At 56.0% G+C, this 17,317-nt stretch overlaps 1 protein-coding gene across 1 annotated transcript; it reads left to right on the top strand.

The window, feature by feature from the left end:
- Positions 1–717: 717 nt before the first annotated feature.
- Positions 718–15,805, top strand: VOLCADRAFT_119260 (uncharacterized protein; the record flags this gene model as incomplete). Its single annotated transcript, XM_002955936.1, has 16 exons — positions 718–770; positions 1,599–1,635; positions 2,295–2,488; positions 2,947–3,070; positions 3,480–3,566; positions 3,810–4,007; positions 4,747–5,139; positions 6,879–6,959; positions 7,349–8,081; positions 8,497–8,679; positions 8,858–8,976; positions 9,726–9,909; positions 10,770–11,027; positions 11,286–11,488; positions 14,286–14,357; positions 15,051–15,805. Coding segments are annotated over 16 exons (3,674 nt in total), but the record flags the coding sequence as incomplete, so codon positions are not given.
- Between the last annotated feature and the right edge of the window lie 1,512 nt (positions 15,806–17,317).

Here is a 17,317-nt window from a genome sequence, read left to right on the forward strand (position 1 = left end):
GTTTTGCTGCGTTTGTAAGATCAACACGGTATGAAGCGCCCTGCTGACCAGATTGCGGTAACCCTCGTCCGCCTGCACCGCGCACCTCGCTATTATGAAGCGCGACAAGCCTTTCCCCAAGAAATTTAGCGTTTTCATATTGGAAGAAGGCAAGGCTCTCCTGCACTGATGCCGTCAGAGCTTGTTCTGCCATTTTTCTGAAAGGGGAGGAACTCGACGGCCCGAACCGAAGTCCTCTGATGTCAGAGGCGGCTGGCAAGGCAATCTTGCACTAGTATAACTGGCATTTGTTCTGCAACGTCAACCGTCCAAAATTTTGTCTTGCCAAGCCTGCCAGGTCCCAACAGTCAAATTGTCAGATATGGTAAAAGGTTAAACATGTACAAATGGAAGGGTAGGATAGGCAGCGAATATTGTCTGAGCAAAAGCCAGGTGGGGTCGCGTACCATTTTGAAATGCACAATCCGTGAGCATCAAGTTACAACCTGTCGTCCGGGCTACAAGCTAGGACTCTAACAATCTGTATAATTTTACTACATCTTTTCCCTGAGCATTTTGGCACCTCTGCAACACTGCTGAATTGCAAAGTTGGTTATAACGCAGGGGAGGAGTTCGAGGCAGTGTCCAAATGCAAGATGAGATACAAGTTGACATAGCAAATATAACTTAGGTTAAAGCTTTGCAAAGTCGTGTTCCTGTTACTTGATAACTACCGCCATGGTTCTACTCTGGACATGCCTCTTCGCTGCTCTGGGCGGCTTTCTTTTTGGGTGAGCAGGCAATACGGTGATGCGAGCTTAACCATCAATCCACGAGGGTTTGAGCTGGGAATTGCGTGCGCTGCAGTGGCGTACAACTTGAGGTCGTGCCCAGGATTTCCGCGACCGCTGTTTCTGCCACGCGCCTCTCAGTCAGCTAGGAGCCTTAAGGGTCGCTACTCCATCCTAGCCTTCCATACCGTTCCCCTCATCGCGAAGTCCTATTTGGGGCCGAACCGTGCTCCAACGCCCCCTCCCATCCCGGTTGCTGGTTTAGAGCATCCCAATAGCCGTTTGACAAAAAACACCCTTCCATGAACCACCCACGCAGTAACAGCATCATCACATCTCCTTAATGGACCTTTCACGACCCGAACACGGCATCAAGCCTCGGGCAACCTTGCAAACCAGGCCCTGCACGCTTATCCGATCTCCCTGAGCCGCAACTGCCAAGGACGTTCACAGCGTCACGGCTCCCTAGCTCCTTTAATTTTTTTGCTTATCATATCGTTTCCCCCATCCGTCCTCTTAACAACTATTCCCGACTGGCACACTGCATGTTCCGCCACGTCCCGGACAGCGTGTTGCACGGGACGGGCTTACGGGACCCGCGTTGTCCGCTCCAATCTCGTGACCTACCTAGCCACCGATCCTTATCACACAGACAGGGAATGCAGAAAGCGGGTATGCCACCACTGTGCGTACCCTCAGCAAATTACTGCATGTGATTCCCTCCCTCAGCAGCCCTCCTCCCTCGCGACTAGAGGCGCACAACCTTTTCCTAACCAGCAGTAACCCGTTCGTTCCAACCGTTGCCCGTTAACCGTTGCCCGTTGGCAGGTACGATCTGGGTCTCATTGGCTCGGCGCTGCTGCAGGTACGGGTCAGGAGAGCAGGGCAGGGCATAGTAGTGGCCGGTAAAAGAAGTGGGATGGCGGCGAGGGTTGCTAAGATCCCACGGTGTCTCTGATCTTTGGCTGACCAAGATAAGACCCCAAAACCGGGGTTGAGAGCCGGGCTGCGAGACCCGGAAGGAAAAAGCCGTTGTCGCTCTTGGTATAGGATTCTGGCTGTAATGCAAATACAGCGGTTAACGATTACCGCTCCGGGTCGGGGCCAGTCCGGGCAGTCAGCCACTTGTGCGGACTGCGGTGTGCCAACACGATGAGGCCCCCGGCTACCTGCCACCCACCTGGCGAGGCAGGTAGCCTGAGGGCTCAGCCAGATGCGCGTGCGAGGGTTTGCGGTTTGCGTTACGTTCAGAGTTGCGTTTACATGGTTTGGCAGTGTGCTTCGCACCTCCCCGCTTTGAGGCGTGCAGGGGTCATAGAGTCATGCATGGATTTAAGTGGTAGTGTTACGAGGCCAGGTCAAGGGCTCAGGATATAAGAGGAGGACACCGGCGACGGGAACGCGGATGCGTGGATACGGTACTTTATCACTTTCGAGGGCATGTAGGTCATTGTTGCAGGAATGTCCAGCAGGCGATCCTTACGTACGACACTCGTCGTACATATTCCCCTGCTCATACGGCAGATTCAGCGGTACTTCAGCATCCGTGGCTCCGTTACGCTGGGTCTGATCGTGGGTGTGGCCAAGCTGGGTGCTGCGGCGGGGACGTTCCTGGGAGGTGCGGCGATGGCGCGGTACGGCCGTCAGCGTGCTCTGGCGCTCAACAGTGTGGCCTTCACTGCGGGCCCGCTCATCATGGCGGCCGCCAGCTCGCCCTGGTGAGAGGCATTTGTGTGCGTGTATATGTAGAAAGAGTGTGTGCGTGTGTATGTAAAAAGAGTGTGTGCTTGTGAATATAAAAAGAGTGTGCGTGCTTGCTTATCTAAATAATCTGTGATGGTGGTACGCGAAGAACTGTGCATGTGTGTGTATGGAATGCTTGTGTGTGTGTTTGCATCTTTTGTGTTCACGTATGTATGTGTGCCTGTGCGTGGAAAGGGGGCCAGTTTCATTATGCCTTTGGTCTCCAGCAGTTGGTGCTTTGGACGTCTGCGTGGTTTATTTCTTTGGGATTTGCATCGCCTTAGTCCCCTTCGCCGCTTCCAGGAGTCCAATTTAAAATTTGAAATCCAAAGGATGTCACCCGCTCCACCACCATCACCACCTTCGAGTCGACACGTTGTAAAAAGTAGTGCTTACCGCCCTCAATGCATTCACGAAACACGCACGTACGCAGGATGCTGATTCTGGGTCGCTTCGTGGTGGGACTGGGGGTGGGCATGTCGGCCACCGTGTCCCCAGCCTACATAGCCGAGGTGGCGCCGGCGTCCATTCGCGGCATGCTCGTCCAACTGTATGAGGTACAGTGCAGTACACCGTCACACCGCTGTTCACATGTATTACAGAACCCACTTTTGCCGCACATCATCACCTCGTCACCTGTGCGGCAACCCCGCAAGCACCCGCTTGTCCTTTTTGTTTAACGGTTAACAACCCTCACACCTACCCAACCATCCGCACCTACCCACACCATTCCGCATAAGAGTATGTATTCCGCCCTTAGTTGCTTTGCTTCGCTTGCTGCACATGATTCGGGGGCAACCCGTGATGGCTACTACCCAACTCACTACTGGTTAGTAATATTCCTGCAGTATCTGTCTAATCCTGGAGTATCCTGGAGTATCTTTATCTGGGAACTGCTTCAATCGTCTGTGCTTCGTCTTATCCCCCCTTCCTCCCTCCTTTCCCCCTCCCTCGTTCATATCCAAGGTGATGTTGTGTATCGGCATGTTGTTAGCCCCTTTGGTGGACTGGCTGCTCAGCCGGGCGAATCCGGAGGACTCATGGAGGGCCATGGTGAGGGGGAGGAGGAGGGATACAAGCCAAACCGCAGACAGCAGAGCTCTAGACATATGTATATAGCGCTCTCCCTTTCCGTTGCTGCTCTCCTGAAAGCCCCGCCTCTCCGTTGATCATGGCACAGTGGAACGGCGGCATCCCCTATTGGAACGAGTTTGAATAGGGTTCTTACGGTAAGGCGTTTGTGGGCTTGCAAGGCTGCGACAATGTGCTATGCATGCGCGGTCCTGGTGCGTGCAGGTGGGTTTGCCGGCCCTCCCCGCTCTGCTGCTTGCTGCGGCGCCAGTGGTATTGCCGGAGTCACCTAGGTGGCTTGTGACAAGAAATCGACTGGAGGAGGCGCTGGAGGTGCTTACGCTCGTCATGCGGGGCAGCGGGTCGCTGTGGCGGGGACCCGAGGGCGTCTGGAATGGCGGCTATTCATGTATGACCGGGAAGGTATGATACACCGCGTATATATGTGTGTGTGCTACATGCGCTGCTTGCATAACCGGCTTGCGGTCCCACCTTAACGAAGAAAGAGGTTCCATGGCGTATATTGTACAAGGTAAAGGAACAACTGGATGCAGCAATACTGGCGTGGATTGTTATAAAGGAAGGAATCTAGGAAAGGGGTTTCGGGGCACCGAACTTCGGTTGTGGCTTCGGAACCGCTCTGTCCTGCTACTTTTCTAGCAAGCTTCCCAAGAAGCGGTCACTACAGGTGACCATTTACAATTGAATCCTTCACATTTTGCTTTTTTAGTTTGTACTTACTCCAACAAGAGACGGAGGGTCGTATCGTAGTGAGAAGGCCACACTTAAGGCCAGCGCATTCAACAGCCGATACGAGCATCGCAAAATGTTTCAAGCTTTAATCCATAGGAGCACGAAGGTAGGAAGCAGCGTCAGTTTCCACCGGAGCCAGTTCCGTCGAGATGTAGCCGTAAAGTTGTCAGCTGGCCGGCGGCAGACCCAGGAAAAACGCAAGGCGAAGAAGGAAGCGGAGCCGCGTCAATGTCCTTGCGGCTCTGGAACGCAGTTCCTGGAGTGTTGCGGGCCAATCGTCGGCGGCGCATGGGCGCGAACTGCACCAGAGCTCGCCAGGGCGCGCTTCACAGCTGTTGTTCTGGGGGATGCCGGAATGCTCGCCAACACGACGCACCCCGAAGCCATCGCTGCTATCGGCACAAAACAGTCTTTGCGAAAGAAAGCCCAGCATTTTATGCGATTTAAACGCGGCGCCGGCGAACAGCCTCCAGCCTTGGCTGACAGCGTGCACGGCCAGTCACCAGACGATCCAGACAGCTGGTTCGTCCTGTTAGCTATTGCCGTCGGGCCGCCCGGCTCCGAGAAGATATACGCCATGGCTGAGGAATACCGAAGGGATGGCGGCCGCTGGTGGTTCATGGGCGAACCCCGTCAATTCCCAGCATTAAAACAGTTTGAAGAATTCTTGGAGCGCTACTGGGAGGGTGGTGAGGACAGCGGCAGCATAAATCCTTTCTGGGGCCGCTACGACTACGCTTGGCAGGCGTTTCCGCCGCGGCCCCTGCCGGCCGCCAAGGCGCAGCAATGGCCGCAATGGCTGGTAGATGATTGGCCCGAGGGTGACCGCTCTGGCTGGGTTTATTTGGACACAGCTGTGGATCCTGAAACAGGGTTGACTGCCGCTCAACAGGCTGCCCAGTCGCAACACCTGCTGAACGCATTGCTCCGCGAGCACAACATGGACTGGGACTCCTACTACTTCCGCCGGGGCAGCTTTGTAGAATAGTATATTCTACAGTGCAATGGAGCAGCTTTCACGTACTGTGTGTTGCACGTTGTTAAGTGGTGCCATTGATGTGGGTCACAGACGGGCCGCTTACGAAAGGAAAGGGTGCAATGGGGGGCGGGGGATGGCGTCATCAGCTGCTCACTTTTTATATTCGCTGCCAAAACAGGCGGGGAAACCTTGCAATTACAAGGAGAGGTCAAGTCCTTTCCTCTCCGTAATTGCAATGCTTCCGAGTCCTGTTACCTCTCATTAATGGGAAGGGGAAAATGGAAACGGGCATGCACCTATGGCACAGATCGTAAGGGCAATGGAAAACCAGCATAATTGCTGTTTTCCACTCTTGGCGTGTTTGGCTTTAGTGAGGATAGCGCGCTGAGCCATGAAAACCTGGACTGGGGATTGGTTGTTGAGGCTACGGGGGTTGCCTCGATGAGATTGTGTGGGCATGGGAAGCTTCAAGTGATAGGGAGGTAGACACAAGGTACACGGACCATATAGATCGCGGACGGCGGCGTTGCGTGCTTATGTATGAGAGGAAGTTCATGGCAGCGTGGGTACGCCATATCCATCATGCTGTACCGTACGACAAGCGAATACGAGAATGTGCGCCTTAGTCCTTCCACTTTTGAAGCTAAGGGAATGTAGCCGATTGACTGAGACCGTGGTCCTCAGCAGCTGCCCTGTTAGGCTCGCGCAGGCCTTCATGCGGGTTACGGCTTGCGTCCTTTGTGCGTTTCTTTTCCCCGTTACCGTCGTACCTCGTTTTGTGACTGGACGCTCTCCATTTGACTTTTGCGAGGAAGAGAGAGATGATGTGTGCGTTTGGATGAGCTGAGCCACGAGAAGTGTTCTTGGGCAGGAGAAGTCATATGCATGCACATCGTAGCTGTACATGAATGGAGTGGGAAGAAGGTAACTGGATGTGTGTGTACGTGTGCGCCAGAAGGGAGCGCTGGGTATGGAAAGGCAGAGAGAGTGTGAGTGTGTGTGCACATGCGCACAAGTGCATTTCACAGTTGGTCGTCTGAATACTGCTGGCCATCCAGCCATACACGTCCTCATCGCGCCCACAGTTAACCCTCCAGCACCGACCACACCACCACCTTTATCCTCAGCTGGCGTTTGCTAGACCTCCTCTCCCGCATCAAGGTACTGTTTCTATTGTGCACGCTCCGTCTCATTCTCTTTATCCGAGCCTCCCTGCCCGACACATAATGCTCCTCGCTCCCTCTCACTTTTCTCCCCCACTCCTTTCCGACCTTAGTGATACTAAAGCTACTAGTTATAGCTGTACTGCATATCTTCGCTCACCACGACCACTACTACTGCAGCAGCGTCACCAGCCGCAAAGGGCACTAAGGAAAACCGCGTTATGGCCGACTGCAGCAGCTGTGACACGTCCAATTCAAACCTCTGTTGTACACCCATTCATTTCCTCTCGGTCCTGGTGTCCTCTTCCCTGTAACGTGGTTGGCCACACGGTTTCTAATGATCCTCCCCCCGCCTCGTGCCGCCCCGGCTCTGGTCCCGGCCCTCCTCCCCCGCCTCAGGACGACCAGGCAGTTCGTGATGCGGAGGACGAACTGATGCAGCTGTGGAGCAGTGTGCAGAGGGACCGTAACGCAGTGCTGGTGGGTGAATGTGTGGTTGGTTAGCTAATCTTAGGGCTTTGGTGGGTAAAGCTAGACTTTCCCTTTTGGGTGGCTAGATAGACTTCAGCTTTAAGTGGGTAGAATCAGGCTTAGGGTTGCAGCAGCGTGGCTCCCGGAATCCGGAGTCTTATTGCTTTGCGACTAGCTCCGCGATACTGGGAGGCGCTACAACACACTTCGACTTAGGGCGGTTTGGATCCTTGCGCCTTGAATCCTCGTTTAATCCCTAAGCCCGTTTAGTATACGGGCTCTTACCCGCTCGCCCCCCAAGCATGTGGAATCCTCTTCCTTCTCCTCTGCTTACTGAAATTCACCTCTTAAATGAAATGCTTTTCTTTCCTCCTTCCCACCCCTTCCCTCCGGTTCAGGAGCAGCGTCGCAAGCTGTGGCGGACCCGGCACCAGCGCAGCGGCGGGAGATGGGGCCGGTTGGGCTGTTGGCGGGGTCAGCAGGGCCGCCCTAGGGCCCCCTCCCTGGAGCCCATCCTGGAGGAATCCGCCTCCCAGCTGCGGAGCAATAACTCATCCTCCCAATGCCTCAGCAGTTTAGCGTCGTCTTCGGTGCACCTAACCGCAGCAGCCGCCCCCGGCGCCGGCGGTTGTAGCGGCGCAAAAGCACCCCGGGATGAGTCTGAGCATCTTGGGGTTTTACGCGTACAATCACCACCACCAGCATCGCCAGCGGCAACGGCGACTGCGGCAACAGGCTTTGCAGCGTTGGTGAACCATGGGTCATACCGGCCGCGGCAGCAGCAGCAGACGGCAGCTGAGGCAGGCAGTAGTGGCAGTAGCAGTACTGCTGGAGGGTCCGGAAGCGCTGGCTGGCGGGGCCCTTACCTTGGTAGCGGCGGCAGTGGGGGCAGAGAAGGAGGCGGAAAAGGAGATGGTGGCGATGTGGGACGGGCACGATTTTTGGGGATGCCCAACCGGCGACAGGAGGGGGGAGTTGGGTGGGTGTACGGCGACGCTGGCGGTGCCGTACAGTCGTACCGGCCGCTGGCGGGTAGCGACGAGGAGGTGGGAGGGGAAATGGGTTACTTGCCTCGTGGTCAAGGTGGCGATGGCGGCGGCAGCGGCGCTGGGTTGCGCGAGTTTGAATCAGGTGAGATGGAATTTCTGTGTAGATATGTCCGCCCGTTGCGTGGTTTGGGTTATTTAGACATGGCTGTCTCGCTCAGCGTGTCGTCTTCTGGTGGTTTTCGAACGTTGCTGTATTCGCGATGGCCGTGTTGGTGTCTGCGATGTGGGTTGCTTCCTGAACTCCCCCTTGGAATTCAGCAATCGATACTTCCGGCATCGGTAAATATAATTCGTATTTTTGCATCCCCCCTTCCAACCATGGGTCGATGACTTCATCATCACTTCGGGCTCCTGCAGGCAGTTTTGAGCTTTGGACGCCTTCCGGCAGTTCATTCCTGATCTCCTTGCATTTGATTACCCTCCTCGAACGCACACACATACATACACACACATCCTGTCCTGACCGCGTATGTCCCACCCAACCGACCTTGCCGCAGACGAGCGTGACCGACTGCTCGCCCCACACCAGCCTCACAGCCAAGAGGGAGACCGGCACTGCTCAGCATCTGCACCGGATGAAACAACTTCCCTGGAGGGAACGTCTCCTTCCTCAGGGTTATCCCCCTCTTCGCTGCTGCACATGCCGGGAGGCCCACCAACCTCCTTGGGAGATATGCCCGGTGAGTTGGGATGGGGCGACCGGGCGGTGAGTACGTGTATGTATGTTTATTTGTTTGTTTTGCAATGAAACCGCAAGTTTTTTTATGTCTTTTTGGCTCCTTCCTTTTCCTCGCACGTGCACACGCACGCGTACGCAACCTCTCCTCCGCCCACTCCGTCGATGTGTGGTGATCCCAGGTGAGGAGCCCAGCTTCCTGAACACTCTGTCCGTATTGATTGGGGATATCAGTGCACTGGCGGTGGGGCCAGAGAGGAGGGCGCTGTGGCTCGCACTGGGACTGGCCTTCTTCGACCAGGTGCGCGCGACTGGGGGGGGAGAAGCGGGAAGGGGAGTGTGTGTGTTTGCGTGTTTTCATAATGTGAGCCGCGAGGGAAATGGCAAGGATGATACCGGGAAAAAGGTGAATTTTTATGTGCCCGTAATTTTTCATTAGGCGGGAAATTGGGGTTAGGAGGAGGACAGGGGTTTACGGTTATATTGAGGGGTCAGGGTGTGCAGTGAAGCTGACGGACAAGGCGGATGGGAAATACAGAGGGTTGTGGGAAGGTGTGAAGGGGAGAGGGAGATGGATGTGCTGGAGAAGGTGGTGGGGGCTGTGGGCGGGTCAGTTGCGCGGATTTTGCGTGTGGTCTATGTACCTCACCCAGACTATTTATAGCTATCCATGACCACGACCGCTTACTCGACTTACCAACCTCTTGGTTGCCTGGACAACAAGAACTGGAATGCGACAGCGATGTTTTCCGTTTATCGGGGGAGGCGGGCATTGTCACTTTGCCACGTGATACAGCCGAGAGGGCCTTGCGGGAGACGTACTACCAGGGCTGGACTGCATGGCCCATGAGTATATGTCTGCGTCCATTTGTGCATAAACGTCCGTATTGACCGGGTATATTGATCGTCCTTCGGGGCCCCTTTAGGCTTTTACAGACGCTTCCCCGCATTCGTGTGGAGCTTGTAACCCCCCTGTGACTTGTATACCTTGTTTATCCTTTGCATTAAACGTCGTCCTGCCACCCTAATAACACCCCATGGGTCGCACAGGTGACGGCCGCCACAGCCATCATCAACTACGCACCCGCACTCCTGACGGGGCTGGGGAAGGCTCAAGGAGAGGATGGGACCGGCGGTGGTGGTAGCGGTTTGGACGACGGTGGCGCCATGCTGTACACCGTACTGATTGGCATCACCAAGGCGGTGGGGGTAGTGGCAGGCGAGTGGGAGTTTGGTGCGGTAGACGTGGGGGCGGTGACGCTGTGTGTGTCTGGGGGTCTGTGTGGTCCGCATAATGCCGCTAAAGAACCGTTTACGATTCATGACCCCTGACGCGGACGGCTTGAAGTGATTAGGAACGCGATTTGGCGGTTTGGTTCAGTTAAGAGTGGGGGACGCCTTAGAGGAGTGCCGTTCAGGGAACTGCCTGGTTCTTGCTGGTAGGTAGATGGGTCTCGATGAACATGTCTCGCCGTCTTTATTCTTCCCACACTTAACCTTTTCCCCCCCACACACAAACTCTCTCTCCCCCCGACCACTCACCCACCCCATGCACAACCCATGCATACCCTCCACACTCGCCCCCGCGCCCGTACACCCATCAATCCTATTAAATATAACAATAGGCCAAGTTGATGTCGAGGAAAACTCGGGGCTTCATCCCTACTCACAGCGCTTTTCTTGTCCCCATTTGGGTTCCGTTGTCTTCCCCTTTCATACCCAAAGGTGTCCCTTTGGTTCCTCTTTAGTGCTCTTCTTCCCCTTTAGTTCCCCTCTAATGTTAATTGTGTTGCTACTGTGCTTGGAACAGAACCAAATAAAACTAAAGAAAATAAATTAGCCCACTGGACCAAGAGCGAACTCCTTGTGGAACGGGGAGTTTTAACCTCCGAAGGCCGTGGGCTTAACTACGTAAAGCTACTTAGGTTTCCCTTAATTATCAGAACATTGCATGCCGGTGCTGCGCAGCTTCGCTGCAGAGCACCTGAAAGTATGTTTGTTACTATGATAGTAGCTATTTCCTGAAGGAGAAACTACTGAGCAGCTGCTCAAGTTAGTTGAGATCTCGCATCTCTCACACCCATCGCCCCGCAGCCCTTTTTCTCGTGGATCGCTGCGGTCGTCGGCCACTGCTGGTCACCGGCTCCTTGGCCTGTTGCGCCTCCTTGGTGGGCCTTACGTGGGCCGCCCTGGAGCACAGTACGGGCTTAATGGAGACCGCCATGTGCGCCTTCACTCTGTTCTTCAGCCTCTCCTGGGCGGGGCTGTACTGGGTGGTGGTTTCGGAGCTGTTCAGTATGAGCGCCAAGTCGGCAGCCACCTCGGCTGCCACAGGGCTGCTGTTTTTGACAGGTAGGGATGCATACATGCATGTGTGTCTTGGGGTGGTTGGTTGACTTAAAAGGGTATGTGTGGCTGTGGCGTGTGAGTGGGTTTGTGGCGGTGTGGGTAGAGGTGGGGTTAGGTGGACGGAACGGCGCTGGGGGCCTTCGCCGCCGCGGCCGCGGTCTCTGTCTCCCTCTCAACTAAGGCAAATCTTTCAATCATTACACCCATTATGTTTTGCTTCCCTTCGTCACCTTCTCCCCTCTCATCATCCTTTCATCGCAGGCTCCCTGACCAACATGGTCTTTCTGTCGCTCCACGATCAAATGGGGCCCTATGCCTTCCTGCTATTCGCCGGCCTGTGCCTAGCTAGCGCTGGTTACGTGTGGGCACTGCTGCCGGAGACCAAGGGATACACACTCGCGGAGGTTCAGGAAATGATGACGGCGATGCCCCTGACGGCGACCACGTCTTCCACGATGGCGATGGTGACGGCAAGACAAGGACAGCAGCACCAAGAGGAAAGGGGTAGCCACAACAGCGACGCCCATGACGACGCGGTGGCGGCTGGGGTTTCCACACCGAGCGGAGTCCAGGGAGGCCAGGGCCCCTCGAGGGGCCTGGGTCGGGTGGGTTCGGAGTCTGATGTCCGGGGCGGCGGTCGATGGGTTCAGCTTTGGGAGCGGCGGGTGTAGGATGCAGAGGTGGGAATGGTAGCTGTACAGAGTGTGTTTAGACCTGGGGCGGGGAAAGGAAAGGAAAGCAGAGCACTTGACGGAAAGCGAGCATGTTTCTGGAATACTACTATCTTCAATCGCATCTTATGGCACCGTTATTTTTTTCAGGATGCGAGTGCTGGCCGCCTAGGACGGAAAACAGTGACCAGACCTCCAAGGGCCATATGGCTGTGTAGCCCTCCTGACGTACACTCTTCTTGCAGCAGTCAATGCATGTCCCTCTCTCTTTTCCCCCTGTTTAGGATTATGTCGCAAACCCCCACCAGCACGTACACACACAAACACATACTTGTTGGTGGGTTGCATGTTGCGGGCTGAGATGGGGCAGATGTGCACGGCGGGCTGCATAGTGATGGAGGTAAATGGTGTATGCGCGTATGTAAGATTGTTGCCTGTACAGAAAAAAGCCACGCAGGGTAACGGGGCTCGGGGCCCGGTATGGTTACAACATATCACACGCGCGCGTGCGCGCGCGCGCCGTATACAGATACTGCGAAGTAAAGGGCCGGTTACTACAGGGTAATACAGTCCTTGAAGGTAGGGGGCTTGACAGGAGTATGGCTGACTTATGTGTATGTGAGTGTGAGGAGTTAGCTGCTGGTGTTGGATGGGGTTCCGGAGCTCAATGAAAAGAACCGTTCAGGAACCCAATGATGATGGTGGTGCTTGCAGTGGTAGTGGTGGTGGTGGCAGTAGGAGGGCTGCATGGGCTGCGGCTAATTTGCGCCAGCAAAATGGGGGTTGTGAGGAGTACCTGGAGGCACCTCAGTCCTCATGAGGCTCGGTTTCTTACTTCAAGGCATAGAAACTTGGTAGCCCGAAGAAGAAGACGTCCACTTGAGACCAGGTAAGCGACTCTGTGTAGGCGGTCAGCTCTTAGCACGTAATCAGTAGCAGCGTGGTGTGTGCGGCTGCGACACTACGAAAGGACGGGGCCTCGAATGAAGCTGCGTATGCATAGCAGTGGCTCATCTCATCTTATCAGCAGGGTTTGGCTTTCCTGTAAGGCGGTGTGCAAGTGTGCCTGGGGATCTAGCATGGGCGGCGTGGCTCCCATTTTTGCTTGGTTCATTCCGTGTTGATATAAATAAGGTGAATGTGAGGCTCGTTTGGCTTCCTGCTTTGTGATGATGTCGGATACATATACAGTATGACAGGATCCAGCAGGACTGAACCCCTCTCGTTTGGAATTCCGTCATGTCCGTCATGGTCAAGAGTGTGACCCCATGAACCCCACATGGCTATTAAATGGGTTGATTTGGAGTGTAATTAACAGCACACGATGCAACGGTGCATGTGGTGCTGGACTTCACAAGCAGGCAGGACGGAATCAATATCTCAAAAGATGGTTGGAGTGCAGTGCTTTGCAAATGCAACGAGGAACGATTGATGGGCCTCTTGGTGGCTCGCCTGAACCAAACGGGGGCCTCTCCATGCCTTTGTGACCTTTGTCCTGGCCCCCGATTGCAGACCGTGCCCGGCATCGCTAGCATCTTAAGAAGTGTTGGGTACGGGAGTGACTCCGGTTGTTTGGGGGATGTTGATGGATATAGTCTGGTGAAAGAACCTTGCAGCAGAAGTACCAGCGGCAAACGCGCAGCAGCAACAACAGCATTGGAAGGACACTACGCTTTCGGCCGGTCCTGGTGAGGATAAGGGGGATTGCCATGTGGAACATCCATACCGCACGAACCTCTGACCCGAGCCCCTCGGCTTACGCAGCGGATATCCCTCTACTTTCCCACCCTGAGATGCCCCAGACAACTTAGGGTCGGCGTTGTGGGTGCTGGATGTTGAGTTTATAATAGTGCCTTGGCACGTTGCGCGTGTAAAGTGCAGCTGTCATGTAGTCTCCAACTGAGGCAGCATGCCTCTTCCTGCTAAACCGTGGTGAAGTTTCTGAGGGTATTCAAAGGAAATTATTGCTCAGTTGACAGCGTCGCGGCAGGGGTAACTGGCTTGTAGCCCTGTATGTGCACAAGGTTTACAATGCAGCCCTGTTGGCCGTGCACCACAGCAGTCAACCGCTCCAAAACACACATGTATTACAAAATGTAGCAGAAAGTATAGAATAGATTTGTGAGGAAGGAGCCGAGGCATGCGGACAGGTGTGGAACCGAGCTCTAAAAGCCGCTGAAAAGTAGAAAGATTTCACAGTTCATAATTGTAACCTTCGTCCAAGTTAAATTATCTATCTGCATGTATAGCAGGAGATTGTTTCTGCGATTGACGATCCAGTTTCTGTGTACGGCGTAGCGAGATTTTGTTCACAGTTATCGCGGAGCTTTTTAGACACAAACATACACGCGCATAACGGAGTGAATAGCTCATGTGATGTACTGAGCTGGCACAAACCCGAGGTATCGGTGTCCCTGTAGACGGGAGCACCATGGCCTCAGGTCAGGGCCAACAGAAGGGGCCCCCTAAGTCTCCTTTTTCCATTTTTAAAGGTGTTTCAGTAAGTAAAGTAAATTGCTGCATAACTAATCGAACTTACGCCTGGCTGTCAAACTTTGACTGGTGTATCCGCCCTTATCCGCCCTTGCAGTGGACGAATAGGAGCAAGAAAGTCAAGCAGGCCGATTTAGGCGAGGAAAACAAGATGTATTTCCACCCGAAGGTGCGCACAGCTTGGCCTTGGGGCCCGGTGGGACGATATTGAATGCCACTATTGCATCTCACAACGAATGCGTGCCTTGCAGTTAAACAGGTGGGTGGAAAGAGGAAAAGAAGAAGAAGCTGAACGGGAGGCGGCCGGGCCTCCTCCGCCACCGGTTCTATCAGCGGGCAGCCTGTCGTCAACGACGATGCACAAGTGAGCTCCGCCGCGATGTGTATTGTTGCACTGTGTTCTTGATAAAGAGCCTGTACATATGAGACGTCGCACCAGTGAATAGGGGCCGACTTAACGGGCAATTCTACCGTGTAGATTTCCGCAAAGCGTGCGGGCATGGCTATGCTCGCCTTATGCTGACGGGTATGTGCCATCACGAATCAATATCGCAAGTAATGATTAATTATACTTTCACTTTCATGTGCCCCCAGGCGTTCTCTATCACAGCGCTATGTCCTGCAGCCCAACCTTTCCGTCTCATCCATGGCTTCGCTGCCGGGTTCAGTGTCACAGCCTGACCTTGTAGGCATGGGCACACTACCGGGTGACATCTTCTCCGGCCCGCCCAGTGCTATCGGCAGCACGACTCCGTCGCCGCCTCAATCCAGCAACTGCCTCCTCCCTCAAGGGGCCTTCGCAGCGCCCACGGCAGGGCCCGGCAACTCTCCCCCTGTTTCATTCTTCATTCCCTCTGCACAGCAAATGAAGACCTTGCCGCCGCAAGGGAACTTTTTTGCGCCATCATCGTCCACGCGGTTTGAATTACAGCCCATGCAGGCTGACGATGCCATCTCCGACGGCGAGCAAAGTGGAAAGTCTAGCAGCAGCAGCGACAGCGTGGCCGGCACAGCGCCTGCCGACAACGCCTCTATTTCTACCTGGGCAACTGCAGCGGCAACAAACGCCCAAGTTGCAAATCCAGATGGCGTAGTTTCTCAGCCCCTGGGGGAACCTATCGGCTTTCGGAGTGGAATTCCCGACGAGCCCCTTCCATTTGTGGGCTCTACCAGCACCGTTAGCGAAGACGATGATAAGCATGGGCCCATGTTGGGGAGTGCCGCGTCCCAAACCCCCAGCAGAGCAGCGGAGCTTTCTCTACGGAACAGCATGATAACAACGTTCAGGGCATTTGCGGATGCAGGGAGTTTGAACTCATCCAGCAGCCCAAGTAACGGCGAGTTGTCCACCTTGCCTCAAGAGCAGAACCAAGTTTTGTCCTTTCCGAGCGCTGGGGGCCGCCAAGTGGATAGCCCTGTGGCACTAGTGGCGGCCTCCGAGTCGCAGCCGCCATTGCACCCGGGTTTGCTGGCAGCGCGAGAACATCGGCGCGTCGGTGGCGTGGGTGCAAACGCCTCGGACGGCGGCGCTGCCATCTCGCTGCACGAGGGCATGGGGATTGCACCTGTGCGGCCACATGGTCATTCACCCGAAGCGGGTGATGACGGGGCCGGGAGGTATGGGGGCGAGCTGGCGGCAGTTGATGAAGGCGAGGGGAATCTTGTGGAGCGGGACGGCCCCGTGTCCACGGCTGGTGGCGAGGGCGGTGAGGCGGCGGGCGAGGAGTATGTCGGGCAAGGGACTGGCGGCGGTGTCAGTGTTGTTGGGGCGGGCGCTGCATCTTCTGCGCCCACAGATAGCGCAGGAGGGAGCCCCGGGGGCGAAGTGATAGCATCCGCGGATGCCACGGGGCCAGCAGTGGGCGGTGCAGGTGGCAGCACCACGCTTCACTCTCAGTACTACTACCAGCAGTATGCTTACCTGTACCAGTATGCGGTGGGGCAAGGCTACAGCGAGACGGATGCAGTGGCGTATGCGCAATACTACGCGGCCGTGTACGCGCAGCAGTACGAGGCGCAGACGCCGGAGGGCCAAGTCGGTGGCGATGTGGCCGCAGCTGCTGGCGCGGGCGCTGATGCAGCTGCAAGTGCGCATGCCGAGGAGCAGCAGAGGTCTCAGCCTGTAATGACAGGTTCCAGCATCGATGCGGTAGGAGCGGATGGCGCAGCAGCAGCAACAGGAACAGCCTCTGCGCTTGAGGCTGTGGGCGGTGCTGCTGACCCATCCTGGCAGGTCGCGGCGGCGGCGGCAGAGGATGAGGCGTCGGCGGTGGTGCTGGGGCTCACCAGCCCCGAATCCAACATCTTTGAGGTGGAGAATGTGGATCGGGGCGAGGACCCAGTCTACATGACCGTGCCGCCCGCAATGCACAGCGCTTTCCCGGTTGCACCGGTCGTCGCAGGCCCAGCGGTTCCAGAGCCAGTGGTGGAGGTGGAGGAGGGCGCTCTGCTGATCACTGCCGCACCGCTGCCAGCCGAACTGACAGCGGCCGCCACTGCTGCTGCCCAGCACCACCAATCTGCTGTCACGACTGCTGTCGCCGCCGCCGCCGCCGTCGCCTATGAGCAGCATAAGCTGCAACGGACAGGCGGGCTCACGGGTGTCGGTGATGGCACAGGAGCAGCCGCGGGTGCTGCACCGGCGGCTACAGGCGCAGCCTCCGTTCAGGCGGCTTCTGCTGCTGCTTCCCCCCTCGCAACCCAGCTGCTGCTCGGCTTGGGTGCTGCGGGTGCAAAGCGGCTCACGCAGCTGTCCTCGGCTGCCACCGCAGCCGTCGCGTCCCTGGGCGCAACTGTGGCGTCGACGACCCCGGTCGCAGCTGCGCTGTCCGCTGCCGCAGTTGCGGCCGGTGGCTTTGTAGGTCTGGACGGCCTGAATGGTTTGAGTGAGGACGACTTTGAGCGCATCATGCATCCTGGCGACCCTGCCAAGCTGGATGGTCCCCTGCCCTGGGAGCTCCCTGAGCACCTGCGCACTAGCCGTAAGTTCCTGGCGCTGTGCGCAAACTGGCAGATGGCGAACCCGGGACAAGCCTACTCGCCACACCTGCTGCTGCAACAGCTGGGCCAGGAGCAGAACAAGCAGCAGCAACGGATGTCGCAGCAGATTGCCGAGTTGGAAGCGCCAGG

Source organism: Volvox carteri (genome assembly GCF_000143455.1).
Source record: "Volvox carteri f. nagariensis unplaced genomic scaffold VOLCAscaffold_56, whole genome shotgun sequence".
NCBI classification, from domain to species: domain Eukaryota; kingdom Viridiplantae; phylum Chlorophyta; class Chlorophyceae; order Chlamydomonadales; family Volvocaceae; genus Volvox; species Volvox carteri.